The sequence below is a fragment of the Aspergillus versicolor genome (assembly GCF_001890125.1).
Source record: "Aspergillus versicolor CBS 583.65 unplaced genomic scaffold ASPVEscaffold_4, whole genome shotgun sequence".
NCBI lineage: Eukaryota > Fungi > Ascomycota > Eurotiomycetes > Eurotiales > Aspergillaceae > Aspergillus > Aspergillus versicolor.
The window spans coordinates 403,048-418,009 of record NW_024467527.1 but is presented as its reverse complement, the minus strand read 5'-3'; the positions used below and the strand labels follow the sequence as shown (position 1 = coordinate 418,009).

At 50.0% G+C, this 14,962-nt stretch overlaps 4 protein-coding genes across 4 annotated transcripts; 2 read left to right on the top strand and 2 right to left on the bottom strand.

Annotated features, from left to right (window-relative positions):
• Positions 1 to 405: 405 nt before the first annotated feature.
• ASPVEDRAFT_129482 (uncharacterized protein) lies at positions 406 to 4,661 on the bottom strand (the record flags this gene model as incomplete). Its single annotated transcript, XM_040806636.1, has 6 exons — positions 406 to 651; positions 735 to 1,136; positions 1,482 to 1,547; positions 1,870 to 1,997; positions 2,228 to 2,507; positions 2,562 to 4,661. 6 exons carry the CDS (start codon positions 4,659 to 4,661, stop codon positions 406 to 408), a joined length of 3,222 nt encoding a protein of 1,073 aa, XP_040666899.1.
• Positions 4,662 to 5,970: 1,309 nt separating this feature from the next.
• On the top strand, positions 5,971 to 10,007 carry ASPVEDRAFT_61632 (uncharacterized protein). The gene is made up of 2 exons (XM_040815576.1): positions 5,971 to 7,569; positions 8,074 to 10,007. The coding sequence occupies exons 1-2, from the start codon at positions 6,235 to 6,237 to the stop codon at positions 9,628 to 9,630; spliced, it is 2,892 nt and encodes a 963-aa protein (XP_040666898.1). The 5' UTR covers positions 5,971 to 6,234; the 3' UTR covers positions 9,631 to 10,007.
• A 70-nt stretch (positions 10,008 to 10,077) lies between these two features.
• ASPVEDRAFT_129647 (VPS9 domain-containing protein) lies at positions 10,078 to 12,254 on the bottom strand (the record flags this gene model as incomplete). Its single annotated transcript, XM_040806655.1, has 2 exons — positions 10,078 to 11,860; positions 11,911 to 12,254. 2 exons carry the CDS (start codon positions 12,252 to 12,254, stop codon positions 10,078 to 10,080), a joined length of 2,127 nt encoding a protein of 708 aa, XP_040666897.1.
• A 492-nt stretch (positions 12,255 to 12,746) lies between these two features.
• On the top strand, positions 12,747 to 14,665 carry atg15 (triglyceride lipase ATG15; the record flags this gene model as incomplete). Its single annotated transcript, XM_040806699.1, has 2 exons — positions 12,747 to 12,905; positions 12,965 to 14,665. The coding sequence occupies 2 exons, from the start codon at positions 12,747 to 12,749 to the stop codon at positions 14,663 to 14,665; spliced, it is 1,860 nt and encodes a 619-aa protein (XP_040666896.1).
• Between the last annotated feature and the right edge of the window lie 297 nt (positions 14,666 to 14,962).

Below are 14,962 nucleotides of genomic sequence, written 5' to 3'. Positions count from 1 at the left end.
TACTCAACATCCGCGTGACAATTTGTTGAGAAATTAGAAGACTTGGGGACTGGGTCGTTGCTTGCTCCAGTTGATCCTTTCGTGGTTGATGTTTTCGGTGGAAAATCAAACTCCAAGATTGGGGTCAGTTGCACAAACGCGAAGAGTCAGCTGTCCTGCACAACATGAGAAAGGTATAGTTGTACCGTCGAGGCCAGAAATATCTCACTATCTGACGGCTATACTTCTTATTGACATTGACGAGGCCTGGCAATTGATGGCCAAATGATATTCATACTCTATAAAACGTGGGCTAGCAAGCTATAATACAAATTGGTATCATGATGCCGTTTCTCCATACCCGCAATCCGTATCCCGTTCTTTAATGGTGAAACATCCTAAACCTAATGGTCAGACACCTAAAACCTATGACTTCGTCGAGCGGATTTCTTCAATCGTCTTCTGCAATCCTTCAATGACAACCCCCCACTCAATCTCATGCACTTTCTGTTCAAACGTATGTAGATCCTCATCAACGCCTTTCACAAACGGAATTTCCTTTACAAGAATCGGCTTCCCCATATCCACTTCTGAAATCACATTATGAATCATGACTCCGGTTCTCTCAGTCTTACCATCCAACCATGCCTGATGGGCCCGCTCAATGGCATTCTGGATGAATAGTAAGTCAGCAAACACCACTCAAACGTGAAGAAAAGGATAGATAAGTAGCTTGACCGGGACAGAAAACATACAGCTCCATTAAACTCCCCCGGCAAAGCCGGATGCAAGTTGATAATTCTAAGGCCCTTCGCCTCTAACGGTCCCAAGAAACCCTCCGAAAGAACATGCATGAACCCCAAACAAGCAACCAAGTCGGGCTTATCCTCTAACACTAGTCTCGCAAGCTCGGCATCATACTCTTCCCTTGCACGCTGCACACCCTCCGGTGTTGCGGGTTGCTGTTTTTTGTATTTCACGAGGTTGTGATAGTGCGTGGGGATGTCAGCGCGGCGTGCACGCTCCAAACCGAAGGCGTCTTTGCGGTTGGAGATGACCCGGATGATTTTTGCAGGGAGTGTTGTGTCATCGATCACAGCCTGGAGGTTTGTTCCGGAGCCGGATATGAGGACCGTTACTCGGATAGGATTCATCTTCTGTGTCTATTCTAGCTTTAAATTTTTGGTTTTCGTTTTATTGTCGTCCTTGTCTCCAGAGCTCGCGAGCGGTTTCGATTGCCGATTTCGGTGTTGATTAGGTCGGTTTTTTCCGGATGATATTTTGGGTGGTTGGCCACGTTCGGGTTTAACAACGACAGTATGCACTCTATAAGTAAATTGGAGGCGGTTTACAGACGTATGTGCGCCTCTGGATGGGTCAATTGGCTGAAAAGTTGAATGTGATGATGATATCAACCAAGCTCCGATCAATTTGAGCGCGGGGCATGTTGGCTGAGTCATCAACGCCGAATGCGGGGCACAATTTGACAGTTAAGAACGGACTTGAGCCAGTCCTTGTGGAATTGTCGACATTGACACTGACAATGTCGGTGAAGGAGGGTGTCTCACCTTTTGAGCAGTGAGCAAAGGAATCTTCATTAAGGTTGCACGGGAAGTCTCGCTTATTGTTAGCGTTCAGATGTACGCATAAATAAGCCTCCCATAGCCATGTAAAATGAGAAAGACGTGCACTTCTTTTCTTACGTTGATCATAGAGCATTTCCAGATAAATTGCCATGAATGTTCATATTGAGTTATGCTAAATGTTCTATGCAAACGGAGAAAGTAATACAGCCCCATGAAGGTAAACGAGATATCTCCTTCCCTGCCAAACCAAAGAAGATCCTACTCAAGCTCGTACACAGTACAGCTGATATAGCCTGATTCAAACCCCAATCATGAACACTGGTTTGACTTGAAATGTATCCGGACCCCAACAACCAAAATCAAATGAAGTGATGCAGCAGTGGATATCGGAAGCTAAGAACGACAAAGGGAGAAATGGTAAAGAGCGCCATGCTAAATTTTACGTGACGAAAAAAAAGAAACCCTGGCGGTAACGGCCGTAAGACAGTATGTGGCTAAGCAGCCGTTGCGCGTGGCGTGTCAGACGCTGATGGCCCAGCACCGGACTTGTCCTTGACACCCTGACCTCGACATAGCGGACAGGAATTGCGACCCGTTGTTAACCACTAGATAAGATAAGTTTCGAGTCCAGAAATACCAAACGACAAAAGGCCGAATGAAACGTACCTGATCAATGCATATCCGGTGATAGATGTGTTCGCATTTCGTCAGCTGGCGAACCTCTTCCGCCGCTTCGTATTCGCTGAGGCAGATTAAACAGCGTTCACCTTCTGTGAGCTGAATAGCACCCGAGTGATCAGCTGACTCCGCAGAAAGAGAGCCTCCATATTCTACCACACGGTACAACCCTCCCGCGGAGGTTAAGTCTTCTTGGGTAGCCACCGGGGGCTTGACGGGGCCAAGAAGTGATGAGAGTAAGATCATATCTTCGTAGGTCGGGTTCTGAACTCGGGTTTTAGCAAACGAAACTGGCAGGCGACTAAATGGATTACTTACATCAGTAAACAGGCTCGGCGCAGCAAATGCAGGGTGGTTCTCCGAGAGGTTAGTTCCAACAACGTAGATTAACCAACTTCTACCAGTTGGTGCATTATGATTATCAGGTTCCACAACTCCGTTACGCCTGGCGGCCCCAGAGCCCAATTGCTCGCGGTGGCGCGCAAACTCAGAGTCACTTCGACGTCGCTGATGAGAAGTGCTGGGCGGGAAGGCCTCATCTGAAGTCTCCACAGCAGGCTGCATGGAGCGGTTTTCATTCAACTGTGGTAAAACATTTGGGGACATGGCCGAGGCGGTCGATAACCTCCGGCTGGGGGTTGAAGCACCAGACGAAACAGCGGAGAGTCCCGGTTCCGCCGGGGTCGATGGAGGTGGATGGGGACCTGGAGGGCTGTCCGATACAATGGAGGGTAGTGATGAGGGAGGACCACGACTACCGGCATCTGACAGTCTTCGCAATGTATTCGACGATCCCAGTGGTGGGGGAATATCATCATTACTGGACACACCGGGGGGTGTCGGGCGACTAGACGTGGTGGTCGCTGCTGGGCGTCGAGGTGGGAAGGCTCCCGGAGCTAAGAAAGGAAGCCGGAGGAGGGCATCCAAACCAGGCAGTGCCGGGGGTTGTTGATCGCCAGGCGATGGACTGTTTCCAGATGGAACGGACCTCACGCCAACAACAACAAGAGTGACTGTTCGACCTTCGGGTCCGTCCGCATGGTGATCCGTGTCCATATTGCCTTCATTATTCGGAGCATCGCCTGGTTCCGCTCTTGCGCGATTGGATGCGTCAGGGGAGCGGGGGCTATCTGAATTAGCGAACCGGAATACTCTCATGAAATTAACAGGCGTTGGGGGCGGTTCCTCCTCTCGAGTATCAGGTGTATCTGCAGGAGGTTGTGGACCAGAGGTGGCACGCTGTAAACTCTGTATGAAGCTTTCTAGAGAGCCGTCCTGACCATCGTTGTTATTTCCCAAAGATTGGATATTGGGTAAGGCTGGGCTAGGTCCACCGGAAAGTTGCGCCGCGATGGCAGTAGCCGCAAGCTGAAGAACGCGCGATAGGGGTGTTTGTTCTTCCCGGCGCAAAGCCCTTGATGGCCGTGCCCGTAGTAGACTCGGAAAATGCCGCGCACTGGGGTGGGTTTGCGACGACAGCAAAGGGGATGTGGGCTGCTGGTCGCCTAGCGCGGGTTCCCCAGAATCAAGTTCATGCGGTGAGTCAAAATCCATGCGAGTATCAATTGGGCCCGGTTGAGGAATAAAGTCCACGGGGTCTGGATTGTGGAAAATGGGGGCGTTCTCGGGACCTTGTTCCTGAGACGGGCCAGGGGATGGCTGGCCGAACATTTGGGCGATCGGCGTTGATATAGAGTGTCCAACACGGCGTAGTCGAACGCTTCGCCGCCACCCTCCAGCTTCAGCTGGGCTTTCGGTCGAGACACTGGAAGACATCCCTGGATATCCGCTATGCGAGTTCATCCCTGCATCACTACGCGGATTAAAATAGGGACCACGGAACGAGCGTCTTCGATTCCCACCTCTCGAGCTCAAGGACGCGAAAGGGCTGAACCGGGGGCTACTTTGATTGACCTCCGATCTTGGTATAGTCCTGGAGACAATCCCATGTCGGTGGGCGTGGCCTTCCGCCGGAGTCTCTTCCTCACTATTTAAAAGCCCACGAATAACAGAGTTTGGCAAAATCCTCGATCCCAATCTTGACATCGCGGACTGCCTTCTCGCCACTCGAGCAAGGATCGCCGACTGAATATCCTGCTGGCTGGCTCCATACTGTGACCCGGTCTCTTCCTGAATATTTCCCATTTGCCTTGAAAGGCCCGGTATGTCGCCAGAGGTTGCGATTGGCGATTGCCATGATTCAGACGGCAAAGACATTTCGCCAGGATGAATCATCGGCACATCGCTACTGCCTGCTTCTTGACTTGTCAGGGGATCAATGTCCCCTACCTGCTCCGTGTTGTGCCCGTTATTCATGTCTTCATGCCTATTACGGGTGGAACTGCGCTGATGAGGTATGGTATGTTCGGTAGGAAATTGATGGCGTTGTTCTCTTTGAGTAGAAGAAGACTGGCCCATAGTAGCATAGGCTAATAATCTGGATGTGGCGATGGAAGCTTAGAAACCACCTATTGCCATTCGGGGCACGATGACTAACAGTGCGTTCGAATTAGTAAGAGCTCATCGAGAACGAACTTAGCGGAGGAAAGGTCAGTGAAGAGAAATGAAGGAGGCAGTGGATAATATCAGTACCACCATGGAAAGCAAGGCAGTCAATTTCGCTATTGAGGCGATGACGAAACTTCGAAAGCTGCACGCTGCACACTCAACGCCGCCCCCGGTTTCGAGAACCGAATGAACCAAATCATGAACTTACCATTGGAAAGTTCAAGTTACAGTACCTGATAAAGCGCCCACCCCGGTTTCCTATTAACGTCTCGGTGTTTGTGTGCAAAAAGGGATGTATGTCACGTCTCGGCGGGCTGAGAAGAAGTAAGGCCGCAGGCCGCAGCCTTTCGGGTGTCTATTGAAGCGGGCTCTATCGGAGGCTGCAGCGGCTGCGGTTGAGTTGGAGAAAGTGCCAGTATCCGAGGTTCCCGAGTGCAGTTGACTAGACGTACGTTTTGAATTCGAAGGTGGTAGGAATAAGCGGCACGACAAACGCCAGATGTCCGGCGAGATATGGGAGGTCGACGATCAAGGACCACGGAAACGGGTGTTCTACGATCGCCGCGCTAGCTATGTGAACTGTAACGTGGAGGGAGGGAACACACGGTCCAGGCGAAAGGAAGGGAGGAGTCTGGTTAATTAAGGCGGAGGGGTGGTGAAAACAGCGTTGGAGTGAGGAGAAGGGTTGAGGGTAGATGATGTGACGACGTTGATGGTTGATGCTGAAGGCAGGTGAGCCATAACGTTCCTCCTTCCGGTCGGCTGCTGACAAGTTGTACAAGGGCTGATTATTATTACATGTAGTCCTCCGTACCAGGTTAGTAATGGCTCATCGATGCCACGACGCAGTACTTATGAATCTGTTTCGCTTCAGCATCCGATACCTATGACCCTGAAAATTGATTTGGTTGGCCTCTACGAATCATCCCAAGAATATAAATAACCCAGAGCATGGAAAGGAGTGGCAGCGCATCACAGACAGGGCGCGCTGGACTCCGCGGCGGTTTCGGTTCTTCGTATCGGGTCTAGTCTCAAACAGCGTGGTATTAGCAATTACCGATCAGGTAAGAATGGAAAAAGTAATTATCCGGGCCGCTAGCATGTTTCCGAACTGGTTCCTGATGATCATGTGATAGCGTATACATTAGTAAAGATCACGTGTAAGCTTTCTGGAAATAGTGGGCCTGATGCGGATGCCTTGACGCCTTGAAGCTTGCAAGCAAAATGTACAGAGCTTGGCTTGCGCTGGACATTTGACGATCCGTCTTGAAGCTGCTAGCATACACCACATCATTTGACCCCTTTGCTTATGGTGGCTAATAACAAGGCGCACATGTCAAGAGCCTATAAATGAACTAAAGCAGATTCGTCACTCACGAGCTGAACATCAGCCAGATGATTACCTAGCCGTACACCATTGGGGGGACGTGTTCCAGCTTTTGAATGGGAAACGAGCGAGTCCTCGACAACCAGAGAATTCCCCATGGCATTTGTTCCTTCGGCATCAGCCTTCTCTCTACCACTTCCTTTCTGGCAACAAGATCCAAGTGTTCGGGTTGCGAAGTATGAATCTAGGAAGCGCAAGAACCAGTATCACACAGGAGAAGAAGAAAGCGACAATAACGGCGAGGATGGCGAAACCACCGATGCTGTGTCGGAGTTCGGACCCACAGACACATCTGTGATCTTATCTCCTGAGGAGGTCGGCCAGTACCGCGTTGCAGGTCTCCCTATTGACGAGGAATTACCCGGTGGCCATTTCCCACACGGCCCGGCCAAAGAAGAGAACCAAAAACTAAACAGTCGTCGCTCAATTGAGAAGCAGTTGTCGAACCTCTCACCCCCTTTATATGCGCCTCAGTCTTCAGCACATCAAGGGAATCTCCGGCTTCACCACCTTTCGGTGCTTACTTCTGTGCTTCATCGGTGTCTTCTCGATGGCGATTATATCCGCGCGGGTAAGGCATGGGGCCTGTTAATTCGAGAACAATTTAGAGGCCAACCAATTGATGTGCGTGCCGAGGATCGATGGGGTATTGGCGCAGAAATATTACTGCGGAAAGACCAACAGATATCTAGCAGGATATCTGAAGGCGCATTAGCCGACAGCGATGGAAATAACGAGGCTGGTACTATCTCAAGGCTTCTATTCACTAGGAAAGGGTTCGAAGATGCCAAGGAATACTACGAGACACTCATAATTCAGCATCCATATCAAAAGCATGCGCCGAACGCCATAAATGAATTGCACTTTTATCCAGCCATGTTTGGCTTATGGGTATACGTTACACAAGAGGAAAGCGCGGCTGCACACAGAGATCTCGATGACCGAGATCCAGCCTCGCTGAGGGAACCCTGGGAAGACGAAGACGCCAACTCTGAGAACGGCAGTCGAGACGACTGCCAGGAGAAGTATCAAAGGCTCACAGCTGGCATAAGAGCGAAGGAATTGGCCGAAGCCTATAGGATTTCCGCGAGGATGGACGGGCTTCTTACATCGCCCCCGTACTCAGACAGCTCGGAATTGCTTGAGCTGCGGAGCATGGTGTCTCTCTGGATCGCCGATCTGCTCATTTCAAGCCTTTCTTCTCGAGACAGTGTTGATGAAGACGAAGTTAATTATCCCGGAATGGGCAATGTTGATGACGATACTGATGTTTTCATGTCCACGACGAAGCCTAATAATGTGGAAGCGAGACAAGAGCGACGAGCGGCCATGGAGAAGAGAGAACTGGAAATTGCCAAGTCGAAAGAATACATGGATAAGGCCCAACAACGGAAGCGGGGAGTTGCTTCCAAAATGCAGGACCTGCACATCGTCAACGGGATGTCATCCGATTCCAATTGATTTTGGAGGGATAGAGATCTACCCCCGATGTATAAATAAAACGTTTACTTGTACATGCAATACTCTTACATATACTATGTAGTTATGGATACGTATGGCAATATGGCAATATCACATTTTATTCCACCAAATACCCGAAATATGAAAAGAGAATACGAAGAATCAAGCATTCACCCTGGTTGTATTGGTGCTGTGGTAGGAGTACTATGTGCTGGTGCCAAGCCATCGCGTGCCTGAGGACCCAACGCGTCTCGTCTCGCATGAATTTCGAACAACGCCAGCCCAGAAACATTGAAACCTCCCAACTTCAAGTCATCCACGGGAAGACCAATTGGGACAAATACGAATATATTCCGCCTTATTTAACCCGTACAATATCTGGCCTTGCATCCTCGGCATGTCATTCACCTTTTCTCCCCGCATCCAAGTTAAACTCAATTAAACATGGGCGTCGGGGACTATGTGCACTCAAAGGAGAATCGCCAGCACCATCATCGGGCAGATGTGCCCACAAACCAGACCAGGAAGAAGTTAGCTGAGCAGGCTCGTGTTGAAGTTCCTCAAACAGCCCTGGTTGCGCCCATCCCCATTTCAACTAATAGACAGGCGCCAATAGATCGATATGGCACACCATTTCAGGACAATGGGCCTGCCGAGCAACTTGCCCACAGAGATGCCTTCGACACTGATGTGGAAGGTATTGATGAATCGACAATTGCAGCAACAAGTGTGGTTGGAATTGATGAAGAGCCATACCGATTGTCACCCACTATTCGTCCAAATGTGAATGTGCCTGTTCAGCTCCCGCCACCCCAGCCGCTGTCACGGCCGTCACCATCGCCTCCACGTCAGCTCCGTGCAGCTCGTCGTGCAAATGAGTCCAAATGGTACGAGGGTCTAGGTGATAGAGCGCTAAAGTCCGCTGGATTTGACTTGGACGACTTGGACGCCACAAGCCAGCTTACTTCCACAGCTGGCGACGATGAGCAGTCAAACGATACAGATGACCAACGTCACGTTCCTAGGTACCGCGGCGGTGAAGAGCCTTTTAATAGAAAGCTACAGAACTTCTGGTCTGCCAGTCGGAGAACATATCAATCTGATGCCGAGGAACATACCGAGCCAACCAAACCCCCGTCCCTCATCCCAGTTGCATCGGCCTCAAAGCCTCTTCCTGCTAGTGGCAGAAAAGTAACCCTTACACGAAGCAAAACAACAACCCCTAGGACTAGATTTAGTCCGCCTAAGCCGTCTCTACTTGACCAATTGGATCTCACCCCCACGCGGCGGAGCCCCAACCTTACTCGGTCTCATTCTCGAAAAGAGCGAGAAAGGGACAGTGACAGAGAAAGAGAGAAGGAAAACAATAAAGCAGCAGACGACTTCCTTAGAGTCGCAGACGAAGGCCTAGGTCTATTCACAGATGACAACAATACCCATCCAGATGATAGTCTCCAGTCCCTCAATGTCTTCGATATGACAAACTTCGATGATCTTGAAAACGACTCCTCGATGAACGACCCATTTTCGCGTCGCAATTCTGTGAGACGCATTGGGACAGAAGAGACGCCTAAAGCAAGGAAACGCAACCTCGAACCCGACTACCCACCCGAAATTTTATGCACCAAATCCTTCAGTGAACTCCAAGCCGAGCCATTTGACCATGCCCCCACTCCTAGAGCATCTAGGCCAGCCAAGGAAACTCAGGCACAGCATTCTCCTGAGAAAGGAAACGAAGAAGATAAGGTCTCATTCCTTCTACGGCTCTCCGAGCAAGAGCGCAGAGAATACTTCTCGAAGCTTTCAGTGAATGAGTGGGAAGGATGTGGCGATTTACTAATCGAGGAGTTCAGTAAGATGATGGTGAAGATGAAGGACTTGCGTCACGCACGTCGTAAAACTGCGGCTGTGTTTGAGGCTGAGGTTAGAAGGAGACATGAGATGGTTGAGGAGCAGTCGACGGAGATCACTGGAAAGTTTGAAGAGATGAGGGCAGGTGGTGCAGAGGTCCTTCGTGGGCGTTCGCCTTGAGAGCCTTCCCATCAATATTTCTTACAGTCGCCCTCTTCCTTGCAAGTTACGCCTTATTATGATAGTATTTCTTTTGCCTTTTCTGCATGGGATAAAGCGAAGCGAAAGGCTAATAATATGTTATGTGAGGATGGTTGTCCTTTTTGCTGTGAAACGCCTACTTCAATTGCCGTCATGTTTCTTTCAGCGGAGAAATACCTAAGCATCTATTAAGAGCATCAATATACCCCTTTTCAGAAGTACATTTGCGGCGGAGACGTTGCTTTACTCCAATTTACGCCAAAATCGCTTTAAAATGTCAATGCGAGACAACCTATCCGAATCACCGAAACCAGCGGTGGCCCAGAATTAACAAGTACAAATGTATCAGGCCAAAGGACCCCTTGACGGAAGTCTTGAGAAGAAATGTGGACCGAATGACCCTTCACCTGGTATCAGTGGAAGGCGTTATTTGGAACCGGAGCTCTGCTTCAAGAGTGCTGCAGATATACGTTTGTAATCTTCAAGTAAAACGCCTACATCCCCGATTGTAAGCTCGTTCGCATTTTGAACCTGGAGAAACCTTTGGATTGGCGGATCAACTTTGGTGTCACTCGTAGATGGCGGTGCCTTCGTCCGATTTGAGGGAGAAGGCAACGCGGGTGATTCGGGTGTAGCACGACCAAAGCCTCTTATCATCCCGGGAATATGATTAAGCGGGTTGAGTGTGTTCCCAAAGCTCCTCACAGACTCAAGCGTGGGAGTTGATAACGCAGGATTGGGGTTGGCCCGGACATCATCTTTCGAAAGGTTCGAAGTAGGTATTGATGCTTTGGATCCCTGTGTTCGCACACTATCCGTACTTCTATCACGAGGAGTCCTCTGTCCACCGACCAGGCCTGTGAAGGTGTCCTCCGCCTTGGATCCGATCCGTCTCAATCGGGACTGCTCTGGGAGCAATGGTTCTTTCACGACACCTGCCTCATTATTCAACTGCGCAGTGTCACTGGATGCCGGGGACGTAACTAGACGTCTAGCTTCCGCTAGTGTTTTTGGCAGTACAGGTCCTGGTGATCCATCTTTGCCGGAAATCTGATTAGACTGGAGCTCTTTGAGACGGCCGAATAAAAGGCTGAAGCTGCTGTCAAGCGTTGCGCTAATGTTCTTCAATCCTTGATCAGCGGTGTTGCGGACAGCATCATTTGCAGCCCCTAAAACTTTTGCAGGTGGTTGCAAGAGGGTATTCAAGCGACCTTGATGGGGTGGTGTTGGGCCCGGCAATGTGTCAGACGGCTCGGTTCCAATCGGCTTTGGGGGTTCAGCAGAAGCATTCACGGACGAAACGGATGATATGGGCTTCTCTGGAGCGGGCTGAGGAGAACGTGCGTTTTCAGCAAGTGGTGCTGAATCAATCCCAGGAGCTTTTGCCTGGCCTTCTTCTCCTTCCTCTGCACGCAGCTCGGAGAGGTCCACATTCTCAAGAAAGCAAATTGCAGCTTCCAGATTGGTCAAGCAATATGCAGTCTCACCATCGACCTTACTGCTTGTCCTAAATCTTTGAATAAAGAGAAGGTTACTTATGATGTTGATTCCCTCAGGCGGGCAGGTAACCAAGGTGTATATTAGAGCTGGCAAAATCTCATCGGCAGAGGAAGAGGAAGGTAACAACTTAGTCAAGGCATCCACGATCGCTTTGTGGGTTGCAGCAAGATGCCGGAGCTTCCCTAATGGATATTTGTCCTCGTCCATTTTTGTGAGATAATCACGAGCAGTTGAGAAGCATTCGTCAGCCTCCTTCTGGCTTTGCTCATCGACTGAATTTATATCAATATCAACACCTAGCTCTCTTAGGTTGATCCCAACTAGAAGCAACGCTGCTGTTTTTGATCGCAACTTTTCATCTCTGATCTCATCTAGGGTGCTCTTATGTCTCCATATCTTCTCATAAATGCTTTCACAAGCTCTTCGTTCTATAGCTTCTTCAAGTTCAACTTGTTTGGAGGCAAGCAGCTTTCGAGCTGTCCGTTTTTCAGTCACTTCCGATGCCGTTAACATCTGGCGGCTGGAGGGATCTGCATCTTTACTGTTGGACGGGTACGGCGAGGGATCACGATTTATGCGGGAGGCAAGTGCAGATATATGTGTTGCTATATGTGATTCGGCTCGGACGTAGAAATCTTGGAAAAGGTTTGATATTCTGTCTATTGTAGGTGGGGAAGAGTGTACTCGGGCGCTCAAGGAGGCAACAAATCTACACAAGAATTAGCAACTGAGAAATAATAGGATTCTAATAGAACATACCTGTCAGTAAGACTAATTAACTCAATCGGCAGCTCCTCTGGCTGGTTCGGCACGTTTCGTGAAAGCACAGAAGCTTCCTCACCATCTGCCTCATCGTCCACAGAGGGCCCTGAGGTACCTGGCTTCTCAAACAAATCTAGACCGCCATCCTCGTTCCCTTCGTTTTCTGTCAAACTGAGAGGTAGTGCATCCGCGTCGACCGACTCTGGGATTGCGACGGATTGTACCGTTTTCGCCCTTGACCGAATGAAGGGACTGGTGCTGGAATTATCCATTCGAGGGAACGAGCGGGTCGCATGCAAGCGAGGCTTTGCGGAGCCATTATCGGAGGTACCGGACGACATTATTGTCTTAGAGCGAGGTCAATATACTGTTGTCAGGTAGCCTGCTACCTTCTCTCATCGAACCCACAAGTTGTCCCCGCAGCAAGTCCGGAGCTCAGTCGATGGCCGGAGATTAGACTCTCGAGCTCGGGGCGCCGCGACAGAGGGATGATCAGAAAAAGTAATAATAGCCAAGGTCTATGCATCAATTTTCCACATATTTAAGTGCCCCTCCAGACCTTGCATGACCAAGGAAGCTGACGGTGAGATTGACTCGATGGTTGGGTCCTCAGGTGCTTGTCCCACCTCCAAGGTTCCCGTGACGCGATCCCTGTGAGCACGTGATCACCGCTTCTCCGCAGTGCGTCACCGTCCGCCCACCGATAAGTGCCTGGACCTGGACCTGGACTCGAGTACGCCTCTACACATCTGCGTCTCATTTCTTAGTCTGCATCCTTACTATCACCCTTAATCATGGACCAGCCTCGCAGGCGGACGAGAAAGCGCCACTTAATGAACATGAGATCCACCACCATACTTATGTCTCTTGTCCTGCTCTCTTGCGTCTCTGCTTATCGCCCTGTATACTTCGGCTCACAGGAGTCATCCCCCTTCCTTCCACCACAAATTCCGTTGGGAGATGCTCCCACCCTCTCCGGATCACATGAATTCGTAAGTTCTATCTTCTTACTTGGTCATATTAACTGGACAGACAATCTAACATAATTTAGAGCCTTCGCCACATCGTTCAGCGAGGGGCTTACGAGCACCCCGACCTTCACAGACGGCTCGACATCAAACCGGATACTCAACTCCAAGCCGTATCGGAAGATGGGACAGAAGGTTCTGAGCCGGCTGATTTTAACATACCACTCGTTGCCTCCTCCGAGCCCGTTACCATTGAACGACTGGCAGATCGACGCCTATCCGCAATTGAGGGGCACCTAACGGCCGCAAGGAACACTGGATCGGCTGTTACTCTGTCATCATCAGACTGGTCCATGGACACTGTGGCAGGGCCTGATGTTACAGATAAAAATACTGTTTTGACCTTGGCGAAGATGACGGCGAACGACTATATTGAAGTACCCGGATCCGAGGACTGGCAGGATGTCAATGGCAAACTTAACTACTCGACTAGTTTTGGTTGGCAAAACGATGGACTCCGTGGCCACATATATGCGGATAATACGAACAGTACTATTGTTATCTCGCTCAAGGGAACCTCTCCCGCTCTTTTTGACGGTGCAGGGACGACCACCAACGACAAGGTGAATGACAATCTCTTCTTCAGCTGCTGCTGCGGCCAAGGTGGATCCTACCTATGGCGACAGGTCTGTGATTGTCAACAGTCTGCGTACAATGCAAATTTGACTTGCATCGTTGAAGCTATGAGCGACGAGAACCGTTACTACCGCGCCTCAATCGACTTGTATTCTAATGTCACCGAGTTATACCCGAACGCAAATGTGTGGCTGACGGGCCATTCACTGGGGGGTGCTATGTCTAGCTTGCTCGGTTTGACCTTTGGACTGCCTGTTGTCACCTTTGAAGCTATCCCTGAGGCGCTTCCCGCTGCCCGATTAGGCTTGCCAAGCCCACCAGGGAAGGACCCAAAATTACCCCAAACGAGGGAAAACACAGGGGTATATCACTTCGGACACACTGCGGATCCCGTTTATATGGGAACCTGTAACGGCGTCAGCTCTATATGTACGTGGGGTGGCTATGCAATGGAGTCCGCATGCCACACTGGCCGGCTATGTACTTACGACACAGTCGAAGACAAGGGATGGCGCGTTGCAATTGGCACACATCGCATCAAAGCTGTTATCTCCGATGTTCTTGAGGTATATGATGACGTGCCGCATTGTGTGCCAGAGGAGGAGTGTTATGACTGTCATTTGTGGAAATTCTTCCGCAGTAACGGCTCCGAAAGCACAACGACAAGCTCGCCTCCTACTTCAACAACATCGACCACATTGACCCGGACAACGACTTGTAAAACGCCTGGGTGGTGGGGTTGCCTTGATGAGAGTACAACCACTAGTCCTCCAACAACTACCACTACGATCACATCTACCTGCAAAACCCCGGGCTGGTTTGGGTGCAAGGATCCTACGTCAACCACAACAACTACAACTGAAGCGCCTACCACAACAACCACAACGACCTGTAAAACCCCAGGCTGGTTTGGGTGCAATGATCCTACCTCGGCCACCACAACAACAACAACCTGCAAGGATCCAGGATGGTTTGGCTGTCGCGACCCCACATCACCGACCACCCCGCCTCCCTCCGCATCCTCAACTTCCATATGTGAAACCCCGGGATTTTTCTGGGGTTGTTATGACACCGCAGCTGCAGTTCATGACACCGCAGCTGCGGCCAACCACCACCTCATCACACCAGCACCAGCATTTCCAGTTTGAAACCAGGAAATCCTCGAGGTAAGCATTTTCCTTTTACGGCTATATACGAACTGCGAATTCACTAGCATATCTTGTCTTGGATTCGGATTTGGCGTTCTTCACGGCGTTAGGGCTACACTTTTCGGTCTTTGTTTTGAATACACCATATTGTTATTTCATAAACTTATATCTTCCCATTGTCCAACTTAATTGGGTCCAGTAGGGAAGATTAGATCCTACGGGAGCGCTTTTTTGGGTTTAGCACACATAGCATTAGATCAGTAGTAGTTACTATGTTAAATCTCGGTTAGTCACTTT

Bases quoted from the DNA above. Each gene is read 5' to 3' on its own strand.
- ASPVEDRAFT_61632 (XM_040815576.1), top strand. From the start codon at position 6,235: ATGGCATTTGTTCCTTCGGCATCAGCCTTCTCTCTACCACTTCCTTTC. The intron at 7,570-8,073 runs GTCAACGGGATG...GTGCACTCAAAG, and splicing joins AAATGCAGGACCTGCACATC to GAGAATCGCCAGCACCATCA.